A 16,783-nucleotide genomic window follows, 5' to 3' on the forward strand; every position below is an offset into this window, starting at 1 on the left:
TCATTCTCAAGTTATTAAGATAAAATAAATAAGCTTATTTTTTTATATTTTACTTCCAATGCCTTTGCCCAGCAGTAGGACACACGTAAGTGTAGGTATGTTCGATTGGTCGGGGCAAATCTTGATAAAACAAGCAACCTTTGTGTTAGGGTTTGTTAGAATTGTCTCGGTGATTACTAGTTGCCTCTTGAAAGAAAAATACAGTCAGCGATATCAAATTGTACCAAAAATTAAACGTTTGAGACAAAACTTTTTTATTGCTCAGCTGTACTTCGTTTGGGACTATGTGTAATTCACTGTTCATTGTAAGATCGTCAAGTATATTTTGTCTCCCCACAGTTCCTGTTTGCCGGTTCTATCCGAGAGACATCTGGTTTGCGCACCCGCAGTACGCGTGCTACAGATGCAAATGCGAGGGATCCCCGATGGGGGAGGTCACCATAGATTGCTACCCTGATCCTATGTGTGGTATGTATGATTTAGGCAGCATATTTTATCCAATGGATTTTGCCCATATCCTATAAAAAAGATATCTTTGATCATATTCTAAAAATATCCAATAGATATCTTTGACCATATCCTAATAAATATCTACTTAATGGATATTTTATAGATGTGCTCTACAGTTTCCAAAAAGTTGGAAAAGTACTCGGAGATTTGAGGAATGTTACACAAGAAACGAATGAAACTTTCATTTTGAAAATGGAAATTTAGATTTCTGTACGAAAATAAGTATGATAAGTTTCCGAAAAAATTTCGAGTAGCAATTTTGCAATTTTTGAAACTCCGATGGTACCTATATCAGTAGATACGAGTATTATCATTTCGTTGTCTCGACTCGTACTGAGTCACAAAATATGACATTTTACATCGACATTGCCATCTAATTTTGCAGGATGATTCTTTTAAAAGTAACGTTGAGTAACGTTGTAAGTAACGTTGTAACTGCCTTCATTTCGTTGCATTGTTTCGACCCAGAATGTCACTTATGACACTGATAGATCAGGGGCCCGTTTCTCAAAAGCTTGTAACTTTGTAATACAAGCGGATGTCACTTATTGGCAGCTTTTGAGAAACGGGGCCCAGATCCATAACTGATCCAGATCTAAATAGTGGCTTGTTATTAAAATCAGAATATGCCTGTTAGAGGCGCTGACTTTGTCGGTACAATGTTAGCTTAGACTGACTCTAACCTCAAATGATTTAGATATGACAACGACAATGGCGCCACCTACAACTGCGGGTAAGTTTTCACATGTAGCATCATATTTTACTAAAGCTTTTATATAATTGTAATACCTATGTATGTATGTTCGGGTCAAATCTTATTCGATGCCACTTCTCATTATTCGATAGAGCTGAAACTTCAAATACATATTATGTAAGTTACAATTAAATATTATGGTACTATTGTGCTGATATGACGATGGACACAGGAGATGGCTATAGGAACTCTGAGATAAAACAAAGTAACCTAATTTTTATGTTATTTTTACTGAGAATGACGAACTCTTTCTTTTCTCGAATTCGAAATGAAAAACAGAATGTTTAACTTGGGTGAAAAGCATAATTTCATTCCTTGGTTAACAATGTACTATACTATCACTAATAGCTCCCGTTTAGCCTATTTGTGACGGAAGAGTAGGAAGCCTACACTGGGCATGGCCCGACATGCTCGTGGCCAGTTTTTTCTAACTACCTTTGTTTCACCTTACAGCCCCTCCAGCTATACATGTCGATCCGCTCCCTGGACCATCACCACGTAAGTGTTACAAGCACAGACCTACATAGAAAGACGCTTAAAGCCAAGGACACGCTAGGGGACAATTGTCCTCGACACGTGTCGTGTCGCCAGCGACGTCGGGTGAAGTGGCGCGACGTTGCCGGTGTTCGCTCAACATGCCCGGCGCGCCTTATGACACACACTGGTGACACGTGTCGGGAGATGACGGCAGACATGTCGAGCGAAGTCCGGTAACGTCGCGCCACTTCACCCGACGTCGCTGGCGACACGACACGTGTCGTGGACATTGTTCCCTAGCGTATCCTTGGCTTATGATTAAATATAATTGGAGTGGGCGGAAGGGAACCCATCTCGTATATGAACATCAGATCAAATCTAAAGGCCTTAATTACAATTTAGAATACGCCTAAGGGTGATCGATGAGGCTAGGAGGCCGTGATTAGTCAACATACCCCCAATTTTCCACAGACCCCTCATGCCGCCCCTACACCCCCGGGCAGGTGTTTCAGCACCCGTGGGACCCGTGCCTGGAGTGCATGTGCATAGAGGCCTCTATGTCCACCATCGTCAACGTTCAAGTCAACTGCTACACTAAGGCGGAGTGCTGTAAGTATTGTTCACGGATTGTAAATCTTATTTTAAAGACATAAAATCAAACTAGTCAGTTAGTGGTAATGCTGTTAGTATGGTCCACAATGTTAAACCTAAAATTGGCAAAAAAAAGTGCGTTCTAGCCTCAGTTGCGCCGGTAGAGCAAACAATTGCGAATGCCAATTGGGTCAGGTCAGGTCGTGGGTTCAAGTCCCACCCAAGACAGTGAATTCTTCCACTTATAGGCATAGGCATCGTTTGTAGACGTTTTTGCTTAATACAAAATAAATTGTACCTGTCTGTTGCTTGTCGCTTGTCTTTAATTTACCTTTTATAAGTTCCGAGTCTATTATTTACATTACGTACATCAAATTTATTTTACAGGTATTATTCCTCCAGATCCTGGTAAATACTTATTTTTAAGGGAAATAATAAAAATGGTTTACCAATGAGTTGGTACACAGATCTGTTTACCTATTTAATTTAATTTTTGTATTCATTATTTTACTGATATAGTTCAAAGATAGCAATGTGCAAATTAACAAGGTTTATATAAAAAGGAGTTTAATGCAGATAAGGATTCCGTCAGAAAATAAGGCTTTATAGCCCTGAGCTTTGGAGTAGATAATATGGGGTAAATATCTAGGACCGTGACCCTAAGTGCTATGTACAAGTATAACTCACATAAGTATCAGTAGATGGCACTGTTAAAATTTGGTCATTTTTATTTAGGTACTTATCCGCCAGGCCTACCGCAGCCACCGGGCACTTACATCCCAACACCACAAACGCGTAAGTATTTTTAATTATAAAAAAAACTTAGGACCATTTTACACAAATATCAAACTTATTTAAAACTAAAAATATAAACATTTTGTTTCGCGCCAATGAATAGGGGGTTCGATGCTGCCCCCTACAGTTCATGCCCGCTTCCTATATCCATGTCATAGTTTTCAACCATCTAATCACTCGACTTTTCGCTTTAAGCGTACTAAAAGAATAAGTATCAGACGAATAGTGTTTACTTTAGTATATAATGCAAAAATATTCTACCGCGATATAGTTTCATTAGATAGTAAGTAACATTAGAATGTTTGTGTAATTAAATATTGTAACACATTTTATTTGTAAAGCCTGTAGAATATATTTAAACGGGTCACTCACATTTATTTAAATTGAAACGTGAGTGACTCGTTTCAATGTGTTTAATATGACTGAGTAACACGGAAGTTTTGTCCATAAACGAAGATGCTTATCCCAAAATTCCCAAAATTAGTTGAACAAGTGTCAAACAACAGTTCAGATTAAATGATTATTTTTTAAATGTTGAAACGAACGGTAAAGCCCTTTATATTCTGCACGTTAACGACGGGACATACGTGTGCCAATCTGTCGTTCGATCATAAACTAACTTTTTAACGATTACGTTAACTGTCGTTACCGGTTGTACGTTTAAAATGGCTAGGACCATCAACACAATACGAGTACACATGTTGAGTTAACATGTATACGAGTATGATGGGAATAGGAATTTATTTATAATATAATTTTGTAACAATCTTGGCATTGGTTATAAGTAACCATTTTTTTTAATGCCATATTTTACTTTTACAAAATGTTGAACTGGCAATAATCGTAGCCAGAATTTTAATTTTAACAGTTTAATCTCTCGCGTTTTGTACACATATTTAATTACACAAACGGGTCTAGCTACCGCGATATAGTTTCATCAATTGTTTTTACCTCAAATTCCGACGTTTCAGCTGAGTTGCACCAGCTGCGGTCACGGAAAGACTGACGTCCCAGCAAACAATGAAACTATATCGCGGTTGACCAATTTGTGTAATTAAATATGCAGAATTTGAATTATTATCATATATAGCTTGTTTCCATATTTTTTGCCTGGGGTTTATGATATTTCATTGCGACACAATCTTCACCTTCGCCCTCTAGTGTCTTTTATCGACATGAAAAGCTCGGAACTGCGGAAAGGTTATTACGCGGCCGAGCTGCATCTGAATGCTCCTGTTTTCAATAGCTTGCCCTTGACACATATCACGGTTCAACCGTTGAAGATGTGAGATGTTTTTGTAAGAAAGTTTGTTTTTACTCTTCAAAAATTACATTCATAACTATTTCTGTTTTAGTCTACTCACAGAATAAATAATACAGTAAAATACTAGGTACAGAAGATTCACTCTCTAACAAAACGCGTCTATTACGACAGGTATGAGCGCTAGGTGGCGCAAGCGCAAGCAGGCGCCCGTTCCGTAGCGCTGCGCGGCAACTACTACTATTTTAGCTATACAGTAAACACCGCAATTGGTGTGGGCCGCTTGTAATTGTAGGTACTTGTAGCGACGAGAGGAAATCGCGAATTGGGCCACGCCTGGTCTAGTATAAAAAAATCATAGTTTTAGTCCTCCGATTTTTTTATAGAAGAAATTAATTAATGTTATAGTAAAACTGGTATTAAATACTAGGCTAATTTGCTTGCGCTAAGCCGAAGCTCATATAATTTTCCACTTTGTATTTTAAAAATCTGGCGTATACGTTTATCTTTTGTTAAGGAAAACTATACGTTTTTTTTAATATCCAGTGTTTTGTATAACTTCATAATACCTAACAATACAAAAACACTTCGAATCTCCAAGGCACAATAACAAGGCAATATACAAAGGTATAAAGGTATCGTTCTAGAAATCAAGTTTTTATTAGTCCCATCCCAAACGCAATAAGGGTATTTGCGGGCAGCGATCCATCGCCAACGACCGGGCATGATTGACCACCGCGCAAAGTGTACTTTCCACCCATTTATCGGGTTTACCCCCCTGGCTATATTGATAGGTGTTTTATTGTACTTTTGTTCGGTTGGATACTGCGGTTTAAATAAATGTGACTTGTGATAGTCTTTTGTGGTATTGGTGACCATGTATCAAATGTGCATTTTTTTTCCTTATGCTCGTACGTACAGTCAATTCCAAATCATTAATAGTTTTTCAATAGCTATTACGGCTGTTATGCGTGATGGAGTAGTAATTAACTGTTTTTTTAATTACTTTTTATTTGCAGCTTACAACAATGGCAACTATTACCCAGGAAATATGGGCCCAGGTAAACAAAAATATAAATTTTGAGATGAAACTTCGTTCTTACCTATCTGATAGCGTGAAAATTAATACTGATACATTTACCTCAGATAATAAATTAAAAGATAAACTCAAAAATCGCATTGAGATCTCGCAAATCCTCTCTTGATGATGATAATGAAACCATAAAATTAGACATTAAACTAATAACGCTATTACTATGACGTTCGTGAGTGGCCCTCACCGAGTTTTGTCATTAATAAAAGTGTTACTAATTAAACATTTCAGGACAAATAGGATCGGCGATATCGAACGCAAACGCTTTCGCCGAAATCAACGGAAACGGACAAGGCACCGCCAACTCTATAGCCCAAGCTGACGCAGCCGCCCAAGCCGCAGCGCAAGCCCAAGCCGCCGCACAAGCAGCTCAGAACAACCTTAACCAATACCAATATTACCCAGGCCAAGATGCTGGATCTCAGGCCGCAGCACAAGCTCAGGCCATAGCGCAGGCTCAGGCCGCCGCAGAAGCCTCTCAGAACAACTTCAACCAGTTCCCACTCTACCCAGGCCAAGATACTGGAACTCAGGGCCAGGCACAAAGCCTAGCTGAAGCCTTAGCCGAAGCTCAGGCAAACTCCAACCGCGCTTATCCCGTCAACTGGAATCAGGGAGGATTCCAACAAGAAATGTATCCAAAGAAATTGATCATTCAGCAACCGGGCCCATACTACCCAGGTGGTAACCAAGTCTTCCCCAGTGGTAACCAAGTATTCCCCGGTGGAAACCAAGTCTTCCCCGGTGGAAACCAAGGCTTCCCTGGTGGAAACCAAATCTTCCCCGGTGGAAACCAAGGTTTCCCTGGTGGAAACCAATTCTTCCCCGGTGGAAACCAAGGATTTCCTGGTGGAAACCAAATCTTCCCCGGTGGAAACCAAGGCTTCCCCGGTGGAAACCAAGGCTTCCCTGGATCTGGCGGGTTAGTAAATTTCGGAAGCGGAGCTTCCCAGGCCCAAGCCACTAGCAATGCCCAGTCAGGGTATGGAGTAGCGCAAGCTCAATCTGACGCCATTGCTCAGGGAGACTCTCAAGCGATAGCGGATGCTATGGCTCAGAGCAATGCAGGATACTCAAATGGATTGTATGGAGGGGGAAAGCCAGACTCGATGGCACAAGCTCAGGGAAGCGCACAATCTAACCCCTATCAGACAGGTTACAAGAATCTACCATATGGATACGGTGGATCTGGTGCTTCAGCCCAAGCTCAAGCCGAAGCTGACCTTGGATCAGCACAAGCGATGGCGAACGCATTAGCACAGCAGTTAGCTGCGCAGGGTCAGGCGGACGCTTCAGCTAACGCTAATGTAATGTCTCAGCCGGCGATGTACCAATCCCCGGCGTCATATTTCTACCCGGGTGGAGCCCAACCGATGAGGCCCAACGCAGCGGCTCAAGCTGACGCACAGGCGGTAGCCAATGCTATGGCTGGTGGAGGTAAAGATAACACATAATTATTAATAATTCATAATACTTAGCCTTCTGGTCAATTTCGTTTAGTAGACACAAATTTCAAAATGACATGGACTAAAAACTTATAGATTCGACATATGGTTATGAATAACACCAATAGTCTTTATATATATAGGTACTTAGTTAAATTCACAAACTACATTATTTTAGCAACCTAATTTGATTTTGTTTAATTTTTACTTAAACCAGGAACCTAATTCTAATTATTGTTCTGAAACTGTTACGAATTTAATGTCAGCTTTTAAAAGTAACAGTTCTAGACCAGAAACGTCACTATAGATACCTAGCTGACAGATCAAATCCATAACAAATTCAGAACAAGAAATTTCAGAATTGGGCTTGAAGAAACGTGGATTGACAAGTTAGTTGAAACATATTTAAAAATCTAAAATTGAAAACTTTTTTTTATCTAAAATCTCAAATGGTTCAACTCAAATTCCTACTCGTTTTTTTCTTATATCCATGTATGTAAGAAAATAAATTAATTTCACAGACGCGTCCGCCCTGGCCCAGGCATCAGCGGCGTCCGCCATAAAAACAGGTGTGTATATCACAAAGGAATTCGACTTCGAAAAAACCCTCCACACACTCAAAGGAAAGTATCCCAAACAATGCCCCACGCGTTATCCAATACAAAACATTGTTTGCCAAAGAAATTTTTGGCGAGCTCCGGGCATAATTCTTAACAAGCATATACCGGTAATCCCTTGGCATGCCCTGACAACTTTTGGGACATAAATTAAAAATATATTACAAGACCAGATGGTGTGCGGGTCTCATGCAAATTCTATTTAATCAAACTTCCCTTGAATCCGTCGGGGCTTATGAGTATTAGAATTTTTCAGACGAGACAGTCGGTGGAATAATTTTGAAGTCACTAGTTTAAGTTTAGAAAGAAAGGGATTTGAGATGATGACTAAGAAATACTTAAATCCTTTTATAAAACTCATCGTTTTTATTCTGGTTATTGTATCAATTAATTAATTCTGGTAAGAGACACATTGTTGGTCCATTTTTCGAAGCAAAAATTAATATAAATGACGCATTCTACTATTTCAGGTGATTCAGATTCACAGGAGTAGAAAATAATTACTGTAGTAAGTAAAACATTACAAACCTACTTAATATTTTTATAAAATAAATTTTACCCATGTCGATGTTGACATGTCCATGTCGATGTAGACTAAACATTAATGTGAATTTAAAATGTATACAAACATTTACTGGTGTATTTAATGTAGCTATTTAATAACGGGTCACTCACGTTTGTTACCCCCGACGGAACTAAGATGGTATATGCATTTAGGGTGACAGTTAAAAGCATGCGCCGTCTCCGACTGTTTGTGTGATTGTGCATACAAATGAATGTTTCCTAATTTCTGCCAAAAGGATTGACCGAGTTAGTTGCAGTTTTCTGTAGAGGACTAATGATACACCAGAGATAATTTTGGATAGGTTTTAATTCAACATATGGTGCTGCTTAAATCTTGCGGAGATTTTAAATCTTATAGGAATAGTGAAAGTCTGCTAAACAAAAGCTCCTCATATAGTAAAGTGAACATGTCGAGCATTTTTGACTTATAAACGTGAGTGACCCGTTTTAACACATTGAACATGTTTGACTCTCACATTAATTTTACGTTTTCAGGTACAACTAGCTCACGACTCAAGCGACTAAGCCATGAAGACGGACACGAGTGTAATGTAGTCTAAAAGTGTGAAGCAAACCGAACGAAGCACTTTTATTTATTTCGTATTTGCAATTATAATATGTTCGGGGCAATACAATGTGTGTTTTATTTTATCTGTATTTTTAATATTCTAATTTCGGACCCAGGGTCTAGTTCCATGAATAATTCTTTAGGTGCCTGTATCATAATAACAATCTAAGTGATTTAAGTGAATACAATTTTCAAAGGAGCTTTGTTAAGGATGTTCGCTTACTTAGAATAGCTGCAAGCGCCTAGCACCCGTCTAGAAATTAATAAGTACCTGGAACAAAAATTAATAATACGTGAGTAAAATATAAACAACAAGACTATATTTCATGTAACACTGTATACTGTATAGTGTATAGGTACAAGGTGATTAAGTAATGCCTTCAACACTCTGCGACTGAAACATAGTGGATAAATAACTTTTAGTATGAGAGCAACCATGAAATAAAAAAAAACTGCTTAATATATTTTGTTGAATCATATGTCGAAGTTTTCTAGGCTATAGTTCTTTTTTTAAGATTACTGGGTTGTTGTTGGTAAAAATTTAGTAAATAGTTAGGTATATATTTACTTCTTGTGACCTATTACTAGGTTGTGTAGGTATACCTTTACTACATATTAATTAATTTACTCGTACATGTAACAATTAACTATATGATACAAACATCCTTCCTCCCCGTTGACTACACGATCAGCATCTCAAAGCGTTTCATCAAGGCAACGGGAATGTGCCGTAACAAGCCTGATTGTTCGGCGTCCGGTTATCAGAGAGCAATAAGCCGACCGTGACTACAGGCCATGGGGAAACTAGGGCACAATGCAATGAATCATTAGTTTTTCAAAGTATACATGTAAGTAGGAATATTAATAAACTATAAAAAGAACTATCGAATCGTGACGTCACGATTAAGTACCGTTTAGTAATAGGCGTTTCGTGCGTAGAGTACAGACTGACTTTAATTAAATTTTCTAATTTTTGTATCGCTTCAAAGTAATGGGGGAATATATAGGACGAAAGTGGACGAGCACAACGGAATCCCCTTTTCATACAAGCGTAGCCCCCCTTTCCCTCTAGATATTATATTAACATCATTGAAAATATTTGGACACAATTTGATGAATGTGAACCTTCGTTTTTTTTCGGTTATGGTCAAGTTCAGCTATAGCCAATATACCTACATTAATTTATGTAAACACATACTTTCTATAATGTTAAGATATATCCAGAGAGGAAAATGAGGAGCATATATGTTTGTATGGATATGGGGTCCCCTTTTCCTCCTAAAACCATAGATTTAATAGCAGTTATGCAGCAAAATTGCGATTTATCGTAAACATCACGCATCGAGACCATAAAAGTATTTTCGCCCAATTTACGATCGGTCGTGAACGAGTGTAGTGAATTTGAGTGCATTACGAAATGCAAGTGCGTTGCATAGCCCTGCTGGCGTTCGGTAAGTAAAAATAATAGTAATAATAAAGCCATTTGTTCCATATTTCTTAAATAGTTATACATTTTAAAGTTTTTTAAAAAGAAAATAGGTAAATTAAAATATGTTAGCCTTACCTAATGCTAATTAAATATGGACCCCTTCTGGGTAAAGGCCTCCTCCATCCTCTTCCAAGTGTCCCTACGGTCCTTGTCAGTTTCATGTAACATGGTGTTATTTTTCAACTATTTAAAAGAGCTGCAAACAGATCTTCTTGGCTAAGCAAAGGACAGCTCTGTCCTTTGCTTAGCCAAGAAGATTACTTACACAATCAAGAAATTATTAAACCTGTTACCTGTCTTCAATATTTTTGAGTGTGATTTGACCGTTGTTTTGTTGACTGTTTTTACGTATTTCCTCATCTACATTTTTCAAGTGAAATGAATAATTATAATATACCACAACACTAATTACAAATGTATACTGTAAAATATAGGTACCACTTATATAGGTACCACAGTTAACTTAGAATACGTAGATCTTATCGCAATAACATAAAATCACTGATAGATAGAGTGTTGGTACTGGGTAAAAGTATCATGTATCTCTGATACTCGTAAGAAATGCTAGGCCTAATGGGCACCATACGTATAAAAGCTCATGTTAAAAAACCTCAAAAATGCGCGTTTTCCCAGGGATAAGACCTAGCTAGATTGATTTTTCGCCCCCAAATGGGGGTTCCCATATAGCAAATTTAATCGAAATCGTTAGAGCCGTTTCCGAGATCCCCGAAATATATATACATATAAATAAATAAATAAATAAATATACAAGAATTGCTCGTTTAAAGGTATTAGATTGGAGTAATGTGTTGTTAAAAAGTATCAGTTAAGATCTGGCACTAATCTATTAGGGCCGCTTGCACCATCCCACTAACCCGGGGTTAATTATTTAAACCTGGTGTCAATATTGTTACCAGTACAATTTGACACTGGGTTAACGGTTTAACCGCCTAACCCTGGGTTAGTGGGATGGTGCAAGTGGCGCTTCGTAAAATAAACATTCTAACGTTTATTTCCCAAGCGAACGCCGCCCTGGGGAGCATATTCCCGGTACCTAACCATCTAAACGACCTCAACGTCGCTACAACGACTGGAGCTACTAATAATACGATAACAGCCAAGAGCCCAATAGTGGCCAGAAGAGCTCGTATAAAGCTTCGGCGATCCACATCTTCCTCTTCAGGGGAACGACTTATCGGTAAAGATCTTTCTTAACACTAAATGATAAGCAGCCATCAGTGTCGCCTCTGCACATTTCCACCGTGACGAGCCAAATCACGGCCAATGCCCTGTTTATTAAAAGCTTGTAACTTGTAATACAAGTGGAAGTCCCTTTCTAACAAAAGCTGTCAAAAAGTGACATCCGCTTGTATTACAAGTTAGCTTTTGAGAAACGGGCCATCTTCACGAGAAGGACTCATCGGTACAATTTTTTTAACATGTATGTTGATGATAAGAAATGAGTAGCCGTTAGATGCTTGCAACTTCCATACGTGACGTAGCAATTGGCATGAAAATTTAGCGTGATCCAACTCAACTATAATTTTTGAATCGTGCCTTTGTATCTGTTGGATATTCCGTGGACTACTAAATTAAATACCATAATAAGTTCACGAAATATATTGCGCATCCGCAAGTCTTAGAAGACTAATAAGTAGAATACTATATAGCCAGAGTTTGTTGGTACATATACGAACACTATGTAGGTATATTAGACACACGCCAACATCATTCTTGTAATTAAATTAGTTTCAACAGTATCATCATTATCAACAGTCTACGTCTAATGTTTCAGGAAAATCGAGATCGAGTGGAGACTCACTAGGATTGCAGTCATCTGGAGAGAGCTCTGTAGAAGAAAATCAACGCAAACCACTGGAAGGAAGAGGATGGTTCATATATATTTTTCTTACACTTTTTGACACACCTCACATTAACATCAGCAGTTAGGTCTTTGGTCTTGGTCTAAAATAAAGATAAAGATAAAAGATTTTATTCGTGACGATCACAAAACATGTACGGACATGTACAGACAACAACAAATACAATAAGGGAATAAGCTACAACAGTCTAAGCTATAGGTGCGGGAGTTTTTAGAAAATAGTGCACCCGACTAGCGTAAGTTGTATTAGTGTTAAGTAATTGAAAGAAAGAAAGAAAATACATTTGTTTTACATCTTAAAAACATTGGACAATACTTTTAAAATAACACATACAATACAAACTAGAATATGCTAAACAGGATCCCCACTCAGCATAATGCCACGGCAAGCCATGACGCTGATTTTCAGTGGGTAACTGACTTAAAACTAAGCTTCAGCTTACTTTCTGAAAGTTCCCATACATAAGATGGTCCCCCCCCCTTCATTTTCGATCAGTAGGAGGCAATTTTATAATGATATGAATGATGTATTCTTTTCATCGCAGTAATTTAATGATTTTAATATGATACTCCCATGGGCTTGCAGCCAAATCTAAATTTTAGGTTAAGTAAATTTATTGTTTCTTAACTTTTACCATAATTTTTATTACCAATACCAGTGTAACTGTTCAATCTTGATCAAAGATAACACTAATAAATCCAGGAGAAAGTGGCACCGCAAATGCACTCCGTGCCCCGAAGACATGACCAAGAAGTGGCGTGATCCAACCATCAAGTGGATCTGCGGCGGGTACCAGCGCGCGCGCCGCTCCTTCAAGAGCGAGTGCATGATGTATTATAGGAACTGCCAGGATGGCACTAGTGAGTTATTTTTAATAGACTTCAGTAACTATTAAATATAAAGCTACGATGCCACAGACAGACATACATTGGTGTCAAAAGTATAACACCCCACTTTTTGAGTCGCGGGTTTAAAAGTGAGTTCTTCTTTCCTCGGGCCTTTCTTAGATTTTTTTAACCCTTATCTTGGCATTGTAACACCCGTGATACATGGAACTTAAAAAAATCTAGCAGGTTAACTTTATTACCTAACAAAATAACTCTGCCATAAATATGTCGAGCTACCCTTCTTTATTATAGAAAAAAATAATGGAGACAAGTGTCATTGTAAATTAATTAGTAATAATCAACATGGCGCCGCAGAAACAACAAATTTCGTTTCGTATTGGAAGTTATGCACTTATTTCTTAGATTAATATGTATTTTTCCATAATCTACATTTTGATGCATTAACTATCTGTTAGTGCGTAAATATTTCCATTGCGGACGAATTTTAAAACATTTAATACACAGAATCTTACATGAAACTGTTATGTATTATATTTGATACATTGCTAAGAACTCAGAAATGTACATGTCAAAAGGATTGTATTACATTTAATACATTGCCAAGTTGTCATCAAAATAGGTTTACATGTTTTTAAATATTTTTTTTATATTCGTGGGGTTACAAAACATGTTTCAAATATGTCATATTAGTTGTCGTATTATTTAGTTACTGAACTTTGATTTTTTTAAAGTAATAGATGTTTTTTAACTGTATATTCGTACGCTGTAGCATTATTGCTACACCGTAGCTCGTAGCGCGGAAAAGTTTGTGGATGCCCAAAATTACCCCCTAAGTAAAAAAAAAGTTTTTTTTTTTTAGCTTTTATATATTTGTTTACTTTTTCTTTTTGACGTAACTTCTTGTTGACGACTTTTTTGAAACTTTACGGGATCAAATTTTTCTCCCATGTGATCAGGTATTTGTAGATATAATTTATATTGACAGGTGTAATAGTTATCTGAGGGTTTAGATTGCGTTTAATAAGCAATAAATGATGATTTATGTTGCACTACATGTTTTATTTTTATTAAAATTTTAATTTTTCTTTTAAAAAGTAGGTAACTGATTTGTCGAGGGATTGGCATTGTATGAAATATGATACATATGATATTCCGAAACTGGGAAAACTTGGATTTTTTTCCTTATTTTTTTATAGTCTAGTATGCTCAATAGGTGACCAAAATCTAAAAAAAATATTATATTTAAGATATTTTGAGCCTTGCCAAGATAAGGGTTAAGGATGTATGTTTCTCGATTTCTAGAAGACGCCTAAACGGATTTCTGTTTGGTTTATTTGAAAGGTTTATAGTTGGTCCCATTGTCATTACATAAGTCAAAATATTTGAGGAGTAATGAGTAAAACTTTGGATATTTTTAGTCTCGTACATTTCTCCTCAAAACCCACATTTGTTTAAGTGGACCTGCTTATGAAGCCAAAAAAAATATGGTATCCTGTGTTGAGAAGTCAGTTTCTTCTTCCCTCCGGATAATTAGATCAAATGAATTCAAAGTCTTGAATTCCTTTTAGAATATTTTTTTACTGTTATTCATAAAAATTACATTTCTAGTTAAATATAATTCATGAATCTCTCCTGCACCAACAGTTATGTCTCTGTTTAACCCAATGGTTGACTGGTAGAGAATGCCTTTTGGCATTAAGTCCGCCATTTGTACATGTTTCTTTCTTTGTGCATAAAAGTTTAAATAAATAAAAATAAAATTATGCGTGTGTCTGACCCATGTGCCTCAAATGTCAACCCGAAGTTGTCATTTTGATGCGGTTTTCAAAATGCCTAATGTATTCTCCGCAAGTCCAAGGGTCGTCCCTAGGGCACACGTCGGAGTTAGGTACAAGGGCTCGCAAATTGGAATATTAGTAAATATGTCACGACGTGACATGCGAATGCGGAACTGTGTTGCATGCCTAAATTCAACACAGTATGGAGTATTGTTTTACCATTGATTTACCCGCTGGGTATACCTATACGGCTACCATCAGTTTGGCACTGCGTAAACGCCATCGAGAACGTAATTTACTTTCTATACATCTCGCTCGTACTCGCATATTAGTGCGAACGAGATGTATAGAAAGTAAAATACCTTCTCGATGGCGTTTATGTCAGTTTTGACACTGTTAGTGACTCATGGTACGGACTCTGGATTTTAGTGAATAATTTTCAAATATGTTATACCTTCAAGATAGGTATGGTTTTTGGGTTGTCACAGGTTCTTTCGTTTTAATATATAAATACCCGTAAATTAAATAGATTTTCTAAAGCGTGTGAAACAATAAAGGATTATGATATAAATATTTGTCTCAATCGAATAAGATTCTAGAGTTTAAATCTCTCGATTTTTGTACATTTCTCCTTCAGTATTATATGTGTAGGTTAAATACCTACTCGACGACCTCGTATGTCACCTATAATGAGTTCATTACATAACGCTTTACTAAACTACTTTTTAATTTCAAAGTTGTAAATTTGTTTATTGTGTATGTTAGAAACATAAAAAGAATTATTAAAATACTATAATAACAGCATGATCATTTGTTCCAGTGTTCGTTAAAATCCACGACCACCGTTGCGACGAAACTGCGGCCGGCTACGCAGGCGGACGCCACTTCTTCTACGACTACCAGGTGAAGCTTCCAGACGACAGCAGTGGAAAGAGCTCCCAGACCGAAAGTTCGAGCGACGACTCGTCCGACACCGACAATAAATCCGACAGCGGGGACGGTTGATTATATATTCTAATAAACACGTTTATAAACTAATCTATGTTTTTCTCTCATTTAAAGATAGAGGAAAAAACTATATACCTAGGCAGGAGGCACTTTTACGACTACCAGTTGAAGTTGCCGGACGACACTAGCGGCAAGAGCACTCAGAGCGATGACTCACGTCAACGTCACGCAAAGGTTGGTCACGTCCGACAACTCGGCTAGAAAATTAGACAGCGGGGACAGTTGATTATTTATTCTAAATAAACACATTTAATAACTAATCTTTGGTTTTCTCTGACTTAAACGTAGAGCAGGAGGCACTTCTTGTAAGACTAAGAGGTGAAGTTCCCGGACAACACCAGCGGCAAGAATACCCAGAGCGACGATTTTTCTATGATATTATTTGATCAGAGAGAAAATTTAATAATCCACGAAGGTATACCGTAATAGTTAAAATAATTCCCAGATAATAATTAGATAATGCCCAGAGAGGAAAATGGAGACTACGTTTGTATGGAGAAGAGGATTTTGGAGGAAGAACTTGGTCAAAAAGATTTCTGAGCAGCATTGCTGGCTTCCAATCCATCATGTTGTGTTTGATTGGTGTCAAAATAAAATATAAAGTCAAAGCAATCTACTGATGTAATGACAAAGTTACGCACCACTGCTCTTCGTAATTGAGATTTTAATTATTCTTAAACAAATTGACACTTTATATTAATGATGGCGACTGCAGATTAACACTCCGAAACGCTCCAAGGCTCTTAATATTTATTTCAATGTATTATAATAATCATTTAAAAAGGCGTCTAAGTAAATATCTATAACATAACTTTCATTATTTAGTAACATATTTTTGTGTTTTGTAACATTGGTACAAAAATGAAATGAATAAGTTGGAATTTATAAGTACAAAAATAAAACCAACATTAAAGCTAAAAATTAAAGAAAGTTAGACAACATAGGTAATACATATTCAATAGGCATAGAAAACACTTGATGTGTTTTTTTTTAAATGTTATTTCGTGATTTTAGTGCTGCTATGATACGTCTTAAAAAATCTTCCTCTGGTTATAAAAAAACATATGGAATTATCGTATCAACGCCAAACTAAATTTTTTTA

General features: G+C 37.2%; 2 protein-coding genes across 2 annotated transcripts; both read left to right on the plus strand.

Annotated features, from left to right (window-relative positions):
- The first annotated feature begins 284 nt into the window (after positions 1-284).
- Positions 285-8,742, plus strand: LOC134654738 (spidroin-2-like). Its single transcript, XM_063510213.1, has 11 exons — positions 285-468; positions 1,208-1,243; positions 1,718-1,762; positions 2,213-2,350; positions 2,720-2,740; positions 3,068-3,127; positions 5,408-5,449; positions 5,713-6,918; positions 7,448-7,495; positions 8,014-8,051; positions 8,603-8,742. The coding sequence occupies exons 1-10, from the start codon at positions 285-287 to the stop codon at positions 8,034-8,036; spliced, it is 1,803 nt and encodes a 600-aa protein (XP_063366283.1). The 3' UTR covers positions 8,037-8,051; positions 8,603-8,742.
- A 2,881-nt stretch (positions 8,743-11,623) lies between these two features.
- On the plus strand, positions 11,624-15,692 carry LOC134654749 (uncharacterized). Its single transcript, XM_063510222.1, has 4 exons — positions 11,624-11,633; positions 11,960-12,056; positions 12,750-12,907; positions 15,494-15,692. Exons 1-4 carry the CDS (start codon positions 11,624-11,626, stop codon positions 15,676-15,678), a joined length of 450 nt encoding a protein of 149 aa, XP_063366292.1. The 3' UTR covers positions 15,679-15,692.
- Positions 15,693-16,783: the final 1,091 nt, after the last annotated feature.

The sequence above is a fragment of the Cydia amplana genome, chromosome 1, assembly GCF_948474715.1.
Source record: "Cydia amplana chromosome 1, ilCydAmpl1.1, whole genome shotgun sequence".
In the NCBI taxonomy this organism is placed as follows: Eukaryota; Metazoa; Arthropoda; class Insecta; order Lepidoptera; family Tortricidae; genus Cydia; species Cydia amplana.